Below are 19182 nucleotides of genomic sequence, written 5' to 3'. Positions count from 1 at the left end.
GTGCTGTTTACGGAAGTGGGTTTGACTTCTGAGCCTTGCCTAAAAAAGTCACTATGGGGGCAGCAAGAGCCTTGGCCAGTATTCAAAAGCCTAGGGGTTACAGGTACAAGCCATCTCTTCCGAAGCAATGAGGTTTGTCGAGCATGTCGTCCCAGGCTGACAGACACTGGATCCCCTTTGAATGACACCAGAAGCTTAGCCAATTGCTGAAATTGATCATTTTTTCTTTATACTGCGGTATCATTCTTGGTGAGGGCAGGTGCACAGGCAAACCTCAACCCACGTCTGCAATTCATACTGCAGATGCCCTACCAGGAGATGTATGGATACATTTCAGACATTGCCTGGGGGACATGGACGAGCTCCCTGAAAATACAGAGCCCATGGCCACCAAATCAGAGTGCAGAACACATCATCCTGAAGGAGATGTGGGCTCTGATTCAAGATCTGCAGATTTTCCTCTGACACCAGGGTTCCAGGCCCTCTCAGAATTTTCACAGACAACACTACAGTCATGTGGTACTTAAGCAATGGGAGGCAATATTTTATCAGCTATGCAGACTGACAATTCTAGCATGGGAACAGGCCCCAAAAGTAAACCTGTCCCTCCAAGAAGTTTATATTCCTTAACAGAACAAAGTCTTTGTGGACTTTCTAAGCAGATTAAGAGAAGACACTCACAAATAGATGCTGAACAGACAGGTCTTCCTAAAAAAAAAAATTGTAAGCCTGTTTCCTACCTTTCCTGTAACTAGTGTTCCAGATACAGATTTGCTGTATCCAGGACTGTATGTAAGCTTCTGAGCCCCCCAAGCCTTTCTGTGTTGGAGGGAAGCCTTCTAGCTTATCAGTGGGAGTGGTAAGCACTAGGTAACCTGTCTACCACATAAGGAGTGGTTCTAGCCTATAAATTGTAGTTATTGTCCACTGCTAAACACCGGACAGCACACAATAAGAGAGCTGGAAAAACGATTTAATATTCCACAAGCAGTAAAAACAAATGATAGTAAGCGCTTTCGGCAGGTTCAAATAACCCGCCTTCTTCAGACAACCACAAGTTTGCAAAGAAGTTTACTTATACTTCTATGTTAAAAACTTTCAATATGGTAGAGTTGCCGTTTTAAGGTTGTCATGGTTTTAATTGATTGTAACAATGCACTTTAATTCAATAGGTGGAAAGTTTTTAACAGAAGTATAAGTAAACTTCTTTGCAAACTTGTGGTTGTCTGAAGAAGGCGGGTTATTTGAACCTGCCGAAAGCGCTTACTATCATTTGTTTTTACTGCTTGTGGAATATTAAATCGTTTTTCCAGCTCTCTTATTGTGTGCTGTCCGGTGTTTAGCAGTTTACAGTTTGTTCCTGTTTTGGTTTTATGTAGTTATTGTCCATTTGTGCAATCTCTTCCATCTCTCAACTTTCTGATTTGAAAGCCTGCATTTGCACTTGTTTCTGTCCTGCAACTCAACTAGTGCAGATACAGATTCTTAGTTTTAGCACTTAAATTTGCTTATTCATGCTCAGCACTTGTTCAGAACTTGTAAGCACTAAATAAGCTACTAATTACTATAGCACTCAACCTTCCTCATTACCTAGAGGAAAACAGTTTTTGTACTTACTTTTCTCACTTGCTTCGAGAATAACAGCTCTTGTACTCACTTTCCTCACTTATCTAGAGGAAAATAGTTTTTTTATTCAGGCATGCCCAAGGGTCAGCTCCCAGTGTTCTCTCCTGTCTATCTGATGAATCTGGGCATCTTGAGGCAATGTAGAAATTGCCTCATGTACATAGACAACCCTCTCCTCCTACCACCCAACACTACAACCTGTGAGAGATGCACATATCTAGCCAAACTGGAGGTAAAGCTCTCTCCAACCAAGACTGAACTTGACAGTCATGAGGAGAAGGTAAACATTTGCATCATACCACACTCATCACATAGTCTCACTAAATCTACACCACTAAAATCCACACATAGTAACACAAAAACATTCGCGGAGGCTCTCAATAAAAATCTGTCTAAGCAACAGAGACCTTCCAAAGCAGAAACGCAAGCAACCTCCATCCCCCAACACAACCCAAATGACACATAGCCCACAGACTCAGTGTGCCACTCAACCGCAGCCAATAAAGCAAACCAACGTACCCAACACACTAGTCGTAGGTGACTCTTTAGTCAGGCACACTGATGTCCCACTCACCAGGCTAAACAAGGAGAAGGTTACTGTCAGCTGCCTGTCGGGTGCCAGGAATCCACCACATAACCCATGCACAAAGATCACTCCACAACAAGTACAAATATGACTCTGTCATTGTCCATGTTGGTGTGAATGACCCGAGACGTACCTCCCTGGACTACATGAAAAGAGACATGGAAGAGCTCTCCGATCTTGTAGCCCAGGCAGGTATGACCTTAGCCCTGAGTAGCATTCTGCCATCGCCCAGAATGATACCACAGTACAAGGACAAAACGATTGACTTCAACAATTGGCTAAGCTTCTGGTGTCATTCTAAGGGGATCCAGTATATGTCTGCTTGGGATGACATGGTTGACAGACCACGATGCTTTGCCACAGATGGCCTGCACCTGTCGCCCCTGGGATTCTGGATACTGGCTAAGGCTCTTGCTGCCCCTATAGTGCCTTTTTTAGGCAAGGTTCAAATGACAAATTCACCACCATAACAGGAACAGGCAAACAAAAACTGAGGGTAATGCTACTCAATGCTAGAAGTCTAAATCTTAAAATGCACTCACTCGAGGCACTCCTTAAAATGGAGAAAATCGATATCTGTACAGTGCCTGTGACCTGGTTCAAAGATCCAGAGAGCACCCCTGCACTACCAGGCTATAACTCATACCACACTTTTTGGCCATGTAACCTGGAGGTGTGTCCATATTCATTAAGGATATCCACACCTACAGGCTAGTTGCTTAGCATAATGCATCCGAGGTTATCCAAGTGCAACTAACTCTGGGCAAAACTGCAATCCAAATTGTGGCTTGCTACAGATCCCCCACCATGCCCTAGGATTCTCACTCCTCTTTTCTTGATGTACTGGAAAATTTTAGGATTCAACCAAACACCCTACTTAATGGGTGACTTCAACTACCCCACCATTAACTGGAAAAACTACTCGTGTACCAACTCCTTAGCTCAACGCTTTCTGGAATTCATAAACTCCAATGCCCTGTATCAACTTATCCACACCCCCACTAGGGGCAACAATATCCTAGACCTAGTCATTACCAACATGAGTGACCGGTGTTCCACACCTGAAGTCAACTCCTCGTTGGTCCAATCCGACTATAAGCTAATCACCCTTGATATCCACATCCTGTCCCCCACCCCTCATTAAGGAAACCACGGTAAAAAATTTCTTCAAAGCCAACTTTGTGCTTCTTAAGACAGAAGTGGAGAAATTCATGACACCCATGCAGATGGACAATACAGTTACAACTGCTGAATCCTACACAAATGCACTCTATAAGCACTTACACGAGTGCATGGATCGTGCTATACCAAACAGAACCAAGACGCTAGCCTCCAAAAAAAGGAAGCCAATCTGGTGGTCCCCTGCCATAAACAAACTGTACAACAGAAGGAAGAAACTGTTGCAAAAGAGAGTAAAATCCCATGAGTGGAGGAGCTCCCTGGTCAGCCTCAGTAAGAAGCTGAGATCCCTTATAAGATCATCCAAAGCTAGCTATGAAAACAAAATCACCACTAATTCTAAGGACAACCACAAAGCATTCTATAGCTATGTCAAGAATCTCGATGGCAACACCTAGATCTGCTCTGAGTTACAGCACAACAGCACGAAAATTACAGACCCAACTGATATTGCCAACATCCTGGCAGATAGGTTTAGTGCTAACTTTACCCCCCCCCCCCTCACCCCCTAAAGGGCCCATATCTATACAGGAAGAATGCAGAGTCCCTGTAATCACAACTATGCAGGTAAAAGCTGCACTGTCTAAAGCTAAAAACACAGTACCCATGGGACCGGACAACATCCCAGGCTGCGTTTTACCCAAACTTCAGAACGAACTGGGTCCCCACTTAAGCACCATGTTCAATAACAGCCTCGCATCAGGCTTTGTCCCACTGAATGGCGCACAGCAACAGTTATCCCACTCCACAAAGGGGGGAGCCACCACTGATCCCGGGAACTATCGACCTATTAGCCTGACGAGCCTGGTCTGCAAGGCCATGGAACGTATCATCATGGAACTCATAAACAAAGACATTGGTAACCTCCAAACTCTGGATCCCACCCAGTTCGGGTTTGTGAAAGGCAGATCATACCTCTTGAACCTGATCAACTTCTTTGAGGCAGTCACCAAAGCCGTAGATGAGGGTAAGGTGGTTCACACAGCCTATCTTGACCTCGCCAAGGCTTTCAACACCATCCCCCATTCTGGAATTATAGCTAAACACACTAAACTAGGTATAAATCCCTATGTCACAAGATGGGTTGCCAAATGGCTCACTGACAGAACCCACACTGTAAAAGTTGCAGACTCCAAATCTGACCTCAAAGCAGTGACAAGTGGAGTACCACAGGGTTCTGTCCTGGGACCTCTCCTGTTTGGTATCTACTTCTCTGAAGTACAGGCTAACACAGAAGGCCTCTGGCTAATGAAGTTCGCAGATGACTGCAAACTAGGAGCCATAGTCAAGTCCCCAAATGATGTGGACATCCTACAGAAGAGCCCCACTGAGACAGATGCCTGGTGTCAGAGCCATGGCCTCAAGCTCAATGTCAAAAAGTGCAGTGTCATCCCCTTTGGTAAAAACTCTGTACCCGTGAACTACCACATAGGCAGCAATCTACATAACACCAAATGTGTGATGAGACCTTGGGACCCAGGTGGACAGTAGTCTCTCCTTTGATAGTCACATTGCCACAGTAGTCAGGAAGTCCTTCTACGTGGCACACCTCATCATAAAAGGGTTCTCATCCAGGAAAAAAGAGGTCATTGTTCCCCTCTACTCGACACTCATTAGACCCATTATAGAGTACAACGCCCCTTTTGGAATGTACCTCACAAGACATCTGCAGCAGCTGGAAAGGCCACAGAAGTACCTCACAAAGAGGATTACTGGCCTCAAACAAATGCCCTACACTGACCATCTCAAAAAACTCCAGCTTTATTCCGTAGCATATCGCCTACTCCGAGCTGATCTCTGCCTAACATATAAACCTATGTCAAACCCAGAGCTGTTGGACATGCTACACCTAAAGAAATCCCAATTCCTCTGAGCTACACACTCTAGGGACCTAAACCTTGTCACCACAATAAACAGGACTGCTTGAGGGATAGATTCCTGTCCCAGAGACTTCCCATACTCGAACAGGCTACCTATCTATGTCAAGCAAAGTTCTTCATTAGCACTCTTCAAGAAAAATTTTGATGAGTGGATGGGAAATAGGAAATACACCCTAGGGATCACTTCTGTGTCTCTGCTCGACAGTGGCACAAGAAAATAACTTTCTTGGGTGGCGTAAGCCAGGGAAACTTGTTGGCTAGGCTTACGTAGGCCCTTGGGCCAATAGTCTAGTACCTACCTATGAAGTATTCCTCAGATGGACTTAATTGTGTATTTTCTTTCATCCACAACAGGCAGCTACATTGCTTTTGCTCCAGAACTCCTTGACCTCAGGCATGGAGGAAGGATATTATGCCCTTTCCTCCTCTACCTCTACTTCCAAAGGTCTTGCTAAAGATGCAGAGAGACAACCAAAAATATTACTGGTGACTCCCTTTTGGATAAGGCAAAATTGGTTCCCTCTTATCTACCACTTAGCCAGGGGTCATCGCCACAAGTTAAACCACAGAGTGGACTTGCTCACAACACAATAATTCACTGCTGTCATCCCTCAGCCTAACATTGTGGATAATAGGATGCTGATCCCTTTCAGACACCAGTTTTCTGAGGACATGCTACAGGTTCTTCAGGAAGGTAGGAAAACCTACTAATAGGAAATCTTATTTATCCAAATAGAAAATATTTTCTATCTGGTGTCATGCTGTAAAACAAGGCCTTATAAAGTTGCGAGTCCCAACTATCCTGTCTTATTTGTGTGAGCTACTTAAAGCTGGTCTTGCCTACTCTTTGAACAAGGTGTACCTATTGACCATTTCTACCTGCAGACCTCAAGATCCCACTCTTCTTTCTAGCTTAGAGGTAAAACAGTTTCTTAAAGGCATCCTCCATTTCTAACTGCCTAGGAAAGCTATTCTGCCTTTTTGGGACCTTAACTTTGCCCTTGGAAAAACTCTTTCTACCTCTCTTTGAATCAGCAGCTTCTGCTTACTCAAATTCTATACTTGGAAAGTCAAACTTCTATGGGTCAATCAGCTATCCCCTCAACTGGGCTCTTAATCTCTCTGCTTTTTCCCTAATCATCAGAATAAAAGAGAGATATAATTCTCTATTCCCTGGATGTGCATGGGCAGTTCAGATTCTATTTGGACAAAACTAAGCCCATCCACAAGACTGAGCAGATTGTTTCCTTTCAAGAAGCTAAGTTGAGAGAAACAGTTTCTAAAGAAACTATTGCTAACTGGATTTCTAATACCATTTCTTTTCATTACACTCTCCATGGGAGATCTTTACCTTTGATAGTAAAAGACAACTAGACCAGTGGCCTCTTCTGCCACCTTTTACAAAGTGTTGACTTAAAAGCCATCCTAGAAGCAGCAACTTGGTCCTTTGTATGGACTTTACCAAACATTACAAGTTATATGTTTTCTCTAAATCCAGAGCCTCTTTTGCCAGGTCAGTTCCCTCTGGATTAATTTATAGCTGTCCTATGATTAATCCATCCTCAACACTCACTGAGTTTGGGAATCATCCAATGGTTTGGAATTCTGTAACAGTGATCTAAGGAAAGACATAATACGGCTGTATAAAAACTTACTGTAATGGTAGATGTCCTACCGATCACTGTTTCAGTATTCCTTCCCACTCTAACATCCCCCTTATTTGTTTTAACTAGGTTTTACCCTACTTTTCATGGTCAGAGGGGGAGCCATTCTCTACCTTCACCCCTCTTAGCTGACTTTTATCTCTCTGGTATCCTCAGGTGTCTCTAGGCTTCCTGGCTTTGAGATAGTCTGAGGTTTTCACATTCATATGTCCATTTACGTGCCCTTATGCCTGCGGGCTTAGGTCATACTTCAGATGTACAGCTCTATGGAAGGTTTCAAATTTGGTATCCCAGATGGACATTCAGGTTATCTAGAAAGACAACCCAACAGTTTGGAGTACTGCAACAGTGTTCAGTAGGGTATCTACTGTTATGGCAAATTCTTACACAGCTGTTAGTGTGAAACACTACTGACTCAACAGACACCATTTTTTGTGGACCTGCTTCTGGTCTGTGATCTTTTATTTTCAAACTAAGCTGTTTTTTTTCTATCAGTGTTGGTCTGAGAGCTCTGCAGTAAAACAGAAAATTCTCCACATTAGTATTCTAAAGATAACAGTAATGCTTTTAGCATGGCAAGTCTTAAGGCACTACCTGAATTCACAGCTCCTACTAATAAATGCAGACAATTAGGCAGTGGTGGCATAACTAAACAGGTGAGAGGGATATGTCTCTACCCTATCATCAGAGAAGCAGGCCTGATCTAGTACTGGGGCATTCAGTGCAATATCCTTCTCTCAGCAGTACATATTCTGATGGATTTAAAGCCCTTATGAACACATTTAGCTGCAGTTGGAAATTAGACTATATTCAGGGCATCTTCAGGCATCACTCATATGGTCTTAGAGAAATAATGCACTCTAGAAATCAATTTTTTCAAAGCAAAGAAAATGTGGTCCTGCCCAGGTTTTGCTTCCTCAGTTAAGTGAAGGCAGAATATGTTGTGGCCTTGCTCTTGGTAAATTGAAAAATGACACTTCTTACATATTTCCCTTTCTGCTGATCGCTTGCCTGATGCAGCAATTTCAAGCAAAAGGCCAAAGGGTCATTATCATACATACTTGGTACCTTCCATGAGCTTGGTTCTTTGATTTACCTGTGAGCCTGGACCCCCTTTGAACTGATCCAATTCTAAGACTTGGGGGACTCAAGTCATTCATTTACCTAAGGACTTGTTTCCTTTAGTGTGTTTTCAACAGCCAAGCTCCTGTACTGCAGTTTCATCTGTATAGGGAAATGTATCTGACATTTTTTAAGGAACAGGTCTCCATTATAATGAATCTTCACTTTAACCAGAAGCTGGTTTCTGAGATATCTTTTGCGTATTGCATCATTTTCTCAGGAACTAGGCTGGAGGTTTACAATGAGAGTTCCCCACAGTCCTCTCCAGAGGATGCCTTCCTTGGAGATATCCTGAAACTCATGATTAGATGGAGATCATGACCCACTGAACCTCCCTGTCAGGCTGAGGAGATACTGTCTGAGGCATATGGAACAAACCCTATCAACATCTAGGGAGGTCCCTCCCACTCTCAAGCTAATAGAGCCTGATACTTGTGAGGCAAGGGATACAAAATATTCCTGTACTTGGATGACTGACACCTGGCTGCCCCCTCAGTTTAGTATGTTCTACAAGCCAGGGACTACCTCTGTCAGCTGTGTGTCTCACTAGGCATTTCCATTAATCTTGGGAAATCCAGTCCCACTCAGTACTTGGTGTTCCTAGGATGTCATTTGGACACTACAGTCTTGTTTATCTCTTCTTCAGCACAAGATCTTATCCTTAAGATCCACAGTAGAGTATTCTACATGCCAGATGCCCTTCAGGACATTTAATTATAAGAGTATTGGGTCTCATTGTTTCCTCAATATTGATGGTACAGTTTGCTCGGTATCACATGAGAATCCTTCAATGGCATCTATAAACAGAAGGGTTTGAGATTCCACCCTCTTTCAACACCCTTAACTATAACTCAGTTGTGCAGGAAACATCTACATTGATGGTTACAGCCTCCACTAGTGCCAACAGACTCTCTCAAGTTCCATTCCCAGTAGCAATGGTGACCATGGGTGTATTCTCCCTCAGGTGCAGGAGGGGAATTACAAAGGGAGAATGGTCCAATGCCTTTGGACAGAAACACAGGCTTGACCACACACAAATTTACAGGAAATGAGGGTGGTTCTCCTTCTGTTGCAGGAGTTACACAAGTAGCTTCCTGTGGGAGTGATAAATAATCAGCCTGACAACATGACATTAGTCTGGTACATAAACAAGGGAGAAACCACATCATACCCATTATGTTATGAAGGTGCGTCAGTGGATGATGGCCTCTCGTTTTCTGACAGCAACACACATTCCCAGGTGGCGCAATGAATTGGTGGACAGGCTCAGCAGGAATGTCCGTTTGCTTTATGTATGGTCCCTCAATCCAGAAATTACCAAGAAGATATTCAGTTGCTGGAGCATCCCCTGCTGCAACCTCTGTGCAACTCTCCAGAACAAGAAAAATAACTGTTTCACCATAGCTGCCCCTCCTGGACATACACCTAGGGATTCTCTTTCAGATCATTGGCCCTGGGATTTCGTTAGTCTTACCCTCTCCTCTTCCCCTGAAGACCAAATTCCTTTAGGAAGTTTATGGTACAAGCCCATTGTTATCCTTGTAGCCCCATTTTGACCCAGACAAATTAGGTTTTCCCTTTTCAAACCTCACTTGAATTAACTTTCTTGGTTCCTTGATCTGCTTCCAGATCTAGTCACTCATTCTTCCAGGGAGCCTCACCCAGCCATTTGCAACCTCGACCTAACTGCTTGGCTTCTCCAGTTCCACTGATGACAAGGGATGTTTCGCTTCCAATAGACGTGGTCCACATTATCATAGCTTCACAGACACTTTTGACCTGAAAGCTTTACCACAGTAAATGGAAAAGGTTTACTTCTTATATGGAATCTCATTATTGAACAATTTTAAGCTTCTATTGGAGATGTTCTTTTACTACCTTATTCCACTCTGGCTCATGCTTCTTAACTAACAAAGCTCATTTGATGGTAATTTCCTCCTTTCAGGTTGGTTTTAAGGATTGTTCACTGGCTTTGCACAGATTGTGTAAAGCCTTTCTCAAAGGCACTTTTTACAACCCCCAATAAAGGACCCAATGCCTCCTTGGTCTCTAAATTTCACCCTGGAAGCCCACTCCAAGCCTCCATTCAACCCTTCTACAGACCTAAAATTCTTGTCTTGGAAAACAAACTTCCTGATGGCTATCACATCAGCCAGAAGGATATCAGATCTTCACTTTCATCTGTCTTTCCATTTATCATTTTTCACAAGGACGGAGTCACACTAAGAACAAATCCTCCTTGTATACTGAAAAACTATCAGAATAAAGGGGACTACATCTTTCATACACTGAATGTTCACAGATGACTCCATTTCTGTCTTCATAAAACAGCCCCTCTCAGAAAGGACGAGCAACTGTTTGCATTTTATGCTCAGAATAAACTAGGAAAGTAAATATCCAAAATTTCACTATCTAGATGGTTGTCAGATTACATCTCCTTTGTCTGTTCACTCCATAACAAATCATTACCTGCCAAAACAAGGGCTTACTCCACCAGGGACATGGCAGCATCTACAGCCTTTTTCAGATCACATTCCCCTGATGATATTTATGAAGTTGGTACTTGGTCTTCTCTGCTTATCTTCATTAAAAAGTACTAAAAGTTGGATTTCATATCCAGAGGAAGAGCTTCCTTTGGCGCTTCTATCCTGAGGGGTCTGCTGTCATGAGGCCAGCTGGGATTTCTGCATCTGCGGATTCTGACCCACATGTCAGATCAGGCGGACTGAATGAATAGGATAAGAAAATTACATACTTGCCATAATGATAGATCCTTTCATTCCAGTGTAATATGACAACCTGGCCACTTTTCCTCCTTCCAGCCTACAGACCTGAAAAATTATGTTTTCTTGTTGAACTCCAAGTTAGTGCAAATTGGAGACTTATGCTTTAGGCATTAAACTAGATCTAAGTTAGCCATGGGGACAAGGGCATTATGGGGAGAAAAGATTCTTAAAGGGCTCAAAGCTGGACCAATAAATTTGCTAGATCAGATCCAAGCAGTGGCTTGAGGGCCTATACTTCATATCAGACAAACTGGAATGAAAGGATCTGTCATTATGGCAAGGACATAACTTTTGTTTGCAATCATTTTATTGACTTACGGAACAGTAAGTATTTTGTTAGCTACATCTTTTCTTTCATTATGTTTCATCTCAGGAGCTCAGAAAAAAGAATATTGTCATGATTTTGGTTAAGCAGCTGTGTGTCAGTGTTCCTAATGCCATTTGATGACAGCAGGGGCGGCTCGTGCTATAGGACTGCAGCCCTCCCACCTAAAAAACAAAATTTAAACAGAGAAACACAAAAAAAAAAAAACAGTAAATTCCCGGAAGTGTGCGCATGCGCGCACACTCTCAGACTGCTTTCTCAGCAATCTAGATAGGGGGAAAGGCATCTGTGGCCCCAAGATGCCCAGCAGTCTGTGCGGCGGTGACGTCACAAAATGGAGGCACTCCGGACTGCAGCAGGCTGGACCAATCGCAGATTTGGATTCGGGATGCTCGTGGATTTGGGTTCGGGATGGACCAATCGCGCAAGGGGCTGTTTGGAAATCTCGGCGGCAAGGGAGCAGCAGTTGTAGGCAAAGGAACTGTTTGATCGGAATTAAGCTCGGCGGCAAGGGGTGTGTGTGTGTGTGTATATATAAAATGCCCCAGTTGCTATATACTGGTGGCTAGAGCAAACTCATGCTGGTGTGGTAAGGAATACCTCAGGCTTGAACCCTGTACCTTGTATGCAGGTGTTAAGGGCCTGAATTCCCTACTCACCACTATTTGTAAAAAATTGCAGATTTTTACCTCATATTTGATCTGTTCTGTTCCTCATAATATCTGTGGTTTCTAAATGTTCCAATGCTTGATATTTGATGGTGCAGTGGTAGCATTGTTGCCTCACAGCTGCAGATTCTCAGGTTTGATTCTTGGCTGGGGTGCCTTCTGTTTGGGGTCTGCATCTTCTCCCTGTGTTTGTGTGGGTTTGCTTTTGTGTCCTCCCACGTTACAAAGACATGTCTGCATTATTTCCTCCTGGGCCTCTGCTGAAAATTGTTTTTTTTTGTTCCAAGTCAGACTGTCCTGATTAACAAATGTTAAATAAAATTGACAGGCATTTGAATTTTCAGACTTCAGGTTTCTGAATGTTTAATTCCTTACATATTTGATGGTGCAGTGGTAGCATTGTTGCCTCACAGCTATAGGTTTTCTGGTTTGATTCTTGGCTGGGGTGCCCGCTGTGTGGAGTCTGCATCTCCTCCCTGAGTTTTTGTGGATTTGCTCTGGTGTCTTGCCATTTTACAAAGACATGTGTCTGCAATATTTATCCCTGGGCCTCTGCTGAAAATTGTTTTTGTTCCGTCAGAGGTAAAATTGACAGGCATTTGAATTTCAGACTTCATATTCTTCAGAAAATACATAGTAACACAACCTTTTATTCTAGCAATTTTCTAAGTTTATAAGATGAATATTTGAAATTTGTCCCTATTTTTGGGACTGTATTCCCCCATTATTGGCTTCGTCCAGGTTTTTTGTGCTAAGGTTGACAGCTATGGCAAGAACTGAATTCACTGAATATGTTTGAGGGCTGTATTCCCTCATTACTGGGTTTGTCCAGGTGTTTTGTGCTAAGAGGTTGACAGCTATGGTGAGAACTGAATTCATTAAATGATAGCCATTTAAGTTTCAGTCTTCCTCTCTTTCACAAAGCAGCTGATTTGGCATAGTGGTATGTTGCTCTGACTGTTTTGCACAGGGACCTTGGCAGTAAAATGTATGGTGATAACACAGCATTTTTCTTTCACAAAGCAGCTGATTTGGCGTAGTGGTATGTTGCTCTGACTGTTTTGCAGAGGGACCTTGGCAGTAAGACGTATGGTGGTAACACAGCATTTTATTCTAGCAACATTCCAAGATTATACAAGCAATGTTTAATGTGCCCCTGGCTTTTGACCCCCCCCCTCAATAAATTTTGGCTTTTTCCAGCTCTTGTGCTGCGAAGTTGAGATGCAGTTGAGTATTGAGTAGATTTTACAAGGAGCTGAGAGCTGCAAGGTATGAGAAGTTTAGTGCTGCTTATGCTAAGTCTGCTTGCATTGTTAATAGCACAACAGGTTGTGTACTTGCTTTTGATGCAGAAGGCTGTGGGTTCTACTCCCACAAGGGGTGGATGCTGCCGTACTGAGAAAGTTAAGATACTAACTATGAGCCTGTTATCAGTTTGCCATCCATTTCCTATTGCAATATTACTAGCTTATGATTTTTTAATATAATATAGGCAATTTATTCCTCAGGGGCAACAGACACTTTATTTTTCAATACAATCATGAAATATAAAGGTGTTTGTCAGCAGCAACCTCTTCATTAGTTACAGATTTCTTTAATGTGGAATTATTTAGATGACTTTTACTTCTTCAGAGATTGTGCATATTTACTGATAATGGTGGACTGTAGAATTGTGCATATTTACTGATAATGGTGGACTGTAGAAGTTTGAGTAGACTTTTATGATGGAAATGTTCTGAACTGGGTAGTTTTGTCATTATGGGTGCATTCATTTTGTTTCCTTGTTTACTGGAAAAATGTTCTGAATTGGGCAGTTTTGTCATTATTGGTGCATGCGTATTGTTTACTGGAAAAAAGTTCAAAACAGTAGGAAGGTGTATCAAAGAGCACATGTATGTTTCATATGCAAGAGGCCTATGATTTGAAAACAGCCCAGAATTAATCTTTATCTGCCACTGGCAAAATGTATTTTCTTTGAATGTGGGTTTCAATGCTGTTTCAATGAATGTGAGTTTCAAGGGCAGAGAAGTTTTAATTCTAAGTCTGTTTTCATTGTGAGACTGCATTACTTTGTTTAGCAGATGTCTTAGTGTTTGTGTTGTAAAATGCAAAATAAAACTTTCAAATGAAGTCCAAATCATCATAGAAGTAAAGCAGTATGCACATTAGTGTTTATGGTAAATGGAGTGAAATAGCCAAGTAATGGATCATTGGAATGGCTGCAGTGGGAGGAGGCTCCATTCGACCATGATTTTGTGAGGGGGAAGGGCGGCAAACTTAGCCCCAGCTGAACTATACCTCCCAACTATCCAGATTTTCAAACAATTAATAGATTTTTGCTTCTTATTTTTGGTTTGTTCCTCATAAAATTTGTGGTTTTCTGGCAAATCATTTAGGAATTAAGCCACTAAATAATGACACACTGAGTTTCAGACTTCATAACCTTCAAGAAAATGCATGCTAAAGTAAGACCTGTTGTTCTATCAACTGTCTCAGTTTATACAAGAGCATTTTTTAGTACTGTTCATATGTTCCCTCAATATATTTGGCCTTCTCCAGATTTATTGAATTAACAGGTTGAGAGGTACATGCAAATAAATTGCTTTATAGAATTAGGCATAGCCAAACCTCTCAACTGTCCATGATTTTGGCTCAAGATGTTGCTCTTCCCCCCTAATAATCCCTCTGCAAAATAGCAATTTTGGAAGAAAACATTGAGGGTTTACAATTAAGAAATAACTGTAATAATCAGTTATAGATTACTTTTATTTCAGAAATGCATGTAGATTCTTTTATTTTGTCAGCTGCTCAAGTTAGCAGTACTAATATTTAAGTGCCCCTTCTTTGACAGGTTCCCAGCTGTATTTTTGCATCACATTTTTGGTCCATTTTTCATAAAATTGTGGGTTTTTTTGGCAAATTAGTGACAAATCATTAAAGACTGAAGTCAGAAAATAATGACAGACATTTGAGTTTCAGATTTCATACCCTTCAGAAAATTCATACTAATGCAAGACCAATTCTATTATCTTTATAAGAACAATATTTTAAAAATGTCCTTATTTTTGGGCCTTTGCCCACTTCTATGTATGGCTTTGTCCAGATTTCTTGCTCTGAGGTTGAGAGGTATGACAAATGTGGCAGGGCCATCACAGTCAGCCAGACACATTTCAAATTGTGACATACTTGTTGTACCCCACTCCCCCATGTAGTGACTCTGGATGTGTCGAAGCAAGGCAAGGAATAGTTATGCAGTGTATCCCCCTCCATCCAAGGTAGACACAAGTACTACAGTGGCTTTTCATCTGTCATTGATTTTGCAGAATGGTCTGGTTTCAGTCATATTTTTGTACTGTTACAGATTTATGCTTATTACTCAAAGTGCCTGTTGCTCTGTGTTTAAGTAGCAATACTTTAATGACCATCAGGTAAGCTTGTCTGAGATCGTAAAATGCAAGTAAGCTTTAATAAGCATACTGTTAAAGAATTGCCAACATTGAAAGCCTTTCTGTTCTTGCCATGTGGAGAATACTTAACTAGATAATGTATAAGCCTTGGGTATTGAAATGCATATGCCAGTATTTGTAATAAAGGACAGGATTACATTATTTTAAGAAGCTCATTACACTTGTTGGAGACTTCCAGTCATCTCTGCAGGCTTTACCCATAAACTAAACAGAATGCCAATCGTGTGGTCCATAACCTGTACAGTAATCTTTTAAGCAATGTATCTTGAGCTTGTTTCTTGTTTGGTTTTCATTTTTTACTTTGATCATGTTTTCCCCATGAAACAAGTAGATAGTTGTCAGGCAGCAGGTCTTTTTTTGGATAAGAAACATTTTTACAAGTGGGGGCATCACAGAGATTTCTACTTTCAGTGTGTTACTTGGTACTTTAATAAAGCTGAATATAAGTTATAATTAGAACTGCAGTGCAAGAAGTGGTTTGAGTTGAGTGCTGCTTGTTTTTCTTATACTTGATTTTGACTGGCATTCTAGTAATGTATTTAAAAAGTAATTTATTTTTTCATGCCTCGCAATCTTTTTGTTTCCATCTAGATATTAAGTAAGCTGTCATGCAGCCAATGCACTGAAATATTTTTTATTCTTCTACACTTCATTTTGTCTTGATTGGACTCTCATAATGACGGTTTGGCACCCAGGGCAGAGTATTTAGTTAGTTTTTCTAGTTTTGAGCATAGCTCCTCCCCTTTCTAGTTGGCCGCACCCCTTCCCATTGACCCCACCCATTCAGCTGTCTCCTGCAGCCCCGCTTTGATTTGAAGTCACCAGCCGCCACTGGATGACAGTTTATCTGAACAGCTGCTTGTGGTCCTGAACTTCAAGTGGTTACAATGACCTTTAATTTAATTTTCCTTCAGAGAAAGGAAAGTATGCCTGGACTGTAGTCAGAAGCGCTGCATACACACAATAACATCTAGACTACAAGTTTTGAGAATTGTGCACCACATACATTCATTTCCATATCCATAACAAAAATCAATTTACATGATACTGAAAACACTCACTGTTTTTGTTGTTGAAAAGTCTCTCCCTCAAGGAGTTCTCCAAACTGTTTAGTTCAATGTCTTCTCTTCTTTTTCCTTCTTGCTTGACATTCAGAGCCACCTCAGTGATGTACTCTCCTTCTGAATTGCTAGTCATACAGTGATAAAAAGTTAGGATGTTGGACTATATGCTGACTAAAACCTTTTAAGATGTTCAGCTTTACGTGCCAGTGCAGTATGATACTTTAAGAACATCTGTAAATACGAGTTTGTACACAAAATATTCCTTAGCCTGTAATGCATCCATCAGTACAGTGTACTTTATAATAATATAGCAATAACCCAATCCTGGGTGTGGGTAATGCTGGATTTACCCACGGTTGGCATGGTTTGGTCACGAGGGACGAAGCCTGAGTGGCCAAACAAAGCCAACCGTGGGTAAATCCAGCATTACCCACACCCAGAAGTGGGTTATTGCTATTATACAATAACATTATTTAAGAAAAAAAATAATTACTTTTCTTAAATAATGGCATTGTATAATGCCTCCTTGCTGCCCTTCCGCAGCAGACTGTCTGGTATTCTGCGGCAGTTCTGATGTACTGTGCATGTGTATGGCTACGCAGTACATCAGAGCTGTGGGCAAAAGCAACGGAGAAAGCAAGATCTCCGTTGCTTTTTACTGTTTCGCTATGTTAAATGGGTTTAACATAGCGAGACAGCTTTAAAAAAGCAACGGAGAATCTCCGTTGCTTATTTTAAAGCTGTCTCGCTATGTTAAACCCATTTAACATAGCAAGACTGTTTTGAAAAAAGCAACGGAGAAAGCAAGATCTCTGTTGCTTTTTACAAACTGTTTTGCTATGTTAAATGGGTTTAACATAGCGAGACAGCTTTAAAATAAGCAACGGAGATCTCCGTTGCTTATTTTAAAGCTGTCTCACTATGTTAAACCCATTTAACATGGTGAGACAGGTTTAAAAAAAAAAAAGCAATGGAGAAAGCAAGATCTCCGTTGCTTTTTACACACTGTCTTGCTATAGTAAAGGAGTTTAACATAGCGAGACAGCTTTAAAAAAAGCAACGGAGATCTCTGTTGCTTTTTTTAAACCTGTCTCGCTATGTTAAACTCCTTTAACATAGCGAGACAGTGTTTCAAAAAAGACTTATACTAATGGAAAAAGTCCGGGCGACCGGACCTTTTTCCATTAGTATAAGTCGATTTACAATGTGTACGCTGACCAATCAGCGTGCACGTTTTGGAATATTAATGGGGGGTCATGGTATAATAGTCTGTATTTCATGCTTACTTGTTTGGTACCGAGCAGCTAGTTGTGGTGAATGCTTTAATAATTTGTACAGCTCTAAAGGGGCTTCACTATTGTTTCCTAAAATAAAGACTCACAGAAGCAGCTAGCAAATATACATTTAAAACTGTGTGCTTTTGCTACTTACTGTAAACGTGGATACAGTACTTTATCTTTGCTTTACCCTCTCTTTCTGAACTGCTAAGAAGCCTTTATTTTCTGTATATATTACTTATTTTCTACTATTTTGCAGCCCAGAAACTTCTACAAACCACCACAGTTTTTAAGATGTACTGCCTCTTTGTTTTACTTTTATCATCATCATTACAATGTTTTAATTTCTCAATTACAGTTCATTCTTCTGTTTTATATATACCCTTTATGATGATGCTTGAAACATTTTATTATCTGTTTAGAATCTGCCTACCCTATCTTTTCAGGAGATTTAATAAACAATAAAGAGAGACAGGAGATGTGATCAAACCGCCATGAGACCTACAGTACAACTGATTTCTCTACAATGTCCATGTACCACATGCATGCTTATCAATGAACACGCTCATCACCATTAAAGTTACATACCCATACATAACATTATTTCTTTTTAGAACCACAAAACATATTTTGACTGCTTACATAAAAAAACACATTTTTATAACTGTGAAGCATATTTCAATAAATGAAATGTTTTAGTCTGTATAAATTTTTCTTAACTGTGAAACAGTCTATATATTTACATGGTTTCTTTAAGTTTTATTTTTCTGTATCTGTTGTACTTCAAAAAATATTTATACAATACATCAGAGATTTCTTTTGGGACACTTATTTCTGAAATACATATTCTTTTGTTGACGGAACTTCAGGCATCTCTCCCTGAAGTACTTTACTATCAGAATTTTCACAATCTCTACTTTCTTGGAGTAGGACTAGATGTGGAACTTCCTGAACTTTGATATATTTGTCTTGTACAAATACCTATGATTCTTTCATCACAGCTAACAGTCTTCCCCATGGACTACACAGGATCATGTTTTTGGCAGTTTTACCAACAATGGCAGCTTTGGGTTGCAAATTTTCCTCTGGATTTTGCATTTTTTCTTTCTGTTCAAACTGTAAGTTAGTGTTCTGCAGTTTCTAGCCTAGTGATATTTCTTATCAATTTCTTTCCGGCATTTATTGTCCTTGTGCTACTTTTTAGGAATTAGCAATGTAGCTTAAGAAGGTAATCTACTTTTCAGTCTTCTGTCTATTGACCATTGAGCTAGTGAGACACTGAGTCCCTGCAGTGGTATATTCCTATTTTCCAAACCTAGAAAGAAAAAAGGTGTTGACCCTTCCTTGAATGTAGCCTGCCCAGGGGGAAGGAATAAATAATTTTACTTGTTTCACACACTTTTTTTTTTTTGGTTGGATGAACTTTCTCCGGTGTGTCCTTGGTTGCCCTTATGATTTCCTGTTGTTTGGCTCTTTAAAAGAGCCATTATTTGCATTGTCCGTAGTCTATAGCCTTTAGAAAGGCTGGTGAAAGCTGT

The 19182-nt window shown here is 41.0% G+C and overlaps 1 protein-coding gene across 1 annotated transcript in view; it reads right to left on the bottom strand.

Moving 5' to 3' along the window:
- Positions 1–19182, bottom strand: part of LOC122791059 (torsin-1A-like) — a 192969-nt gene that overhangs the window by 20699 nt on the left and 153088 nt on the right. The window contains exon 4 of the mRNA XM_044058835.1: positions 16365–16492. Within this exon, the coding sequence (XP_043914770.1) occupies positions 16365–16492 (128 nt within the window). The remainder of the gene's footprint in view (positions 1–16364; positions 16493–19182) is intronic.

This window comes from Protopterus annectens, chromosome 16.part0 (genome assembly GCF_019279795.1).
Source record: "Protopterus annectens isolate FY-2018-M chromosome 16.part0, PAN1.0, whole genome shotgun sequence".
Classification (NCBI taxonomy): domain Eukaryota; kingdom Metazoa; phylum Chordata; order Ceratodontiformes; family Protopteridae; genus Protopterus; species Protopterus annectens.
Note: the sequence above shows the minus strand (reverse complement) of the source record. Positions and strands in the feature narration are given on the sequence as shown.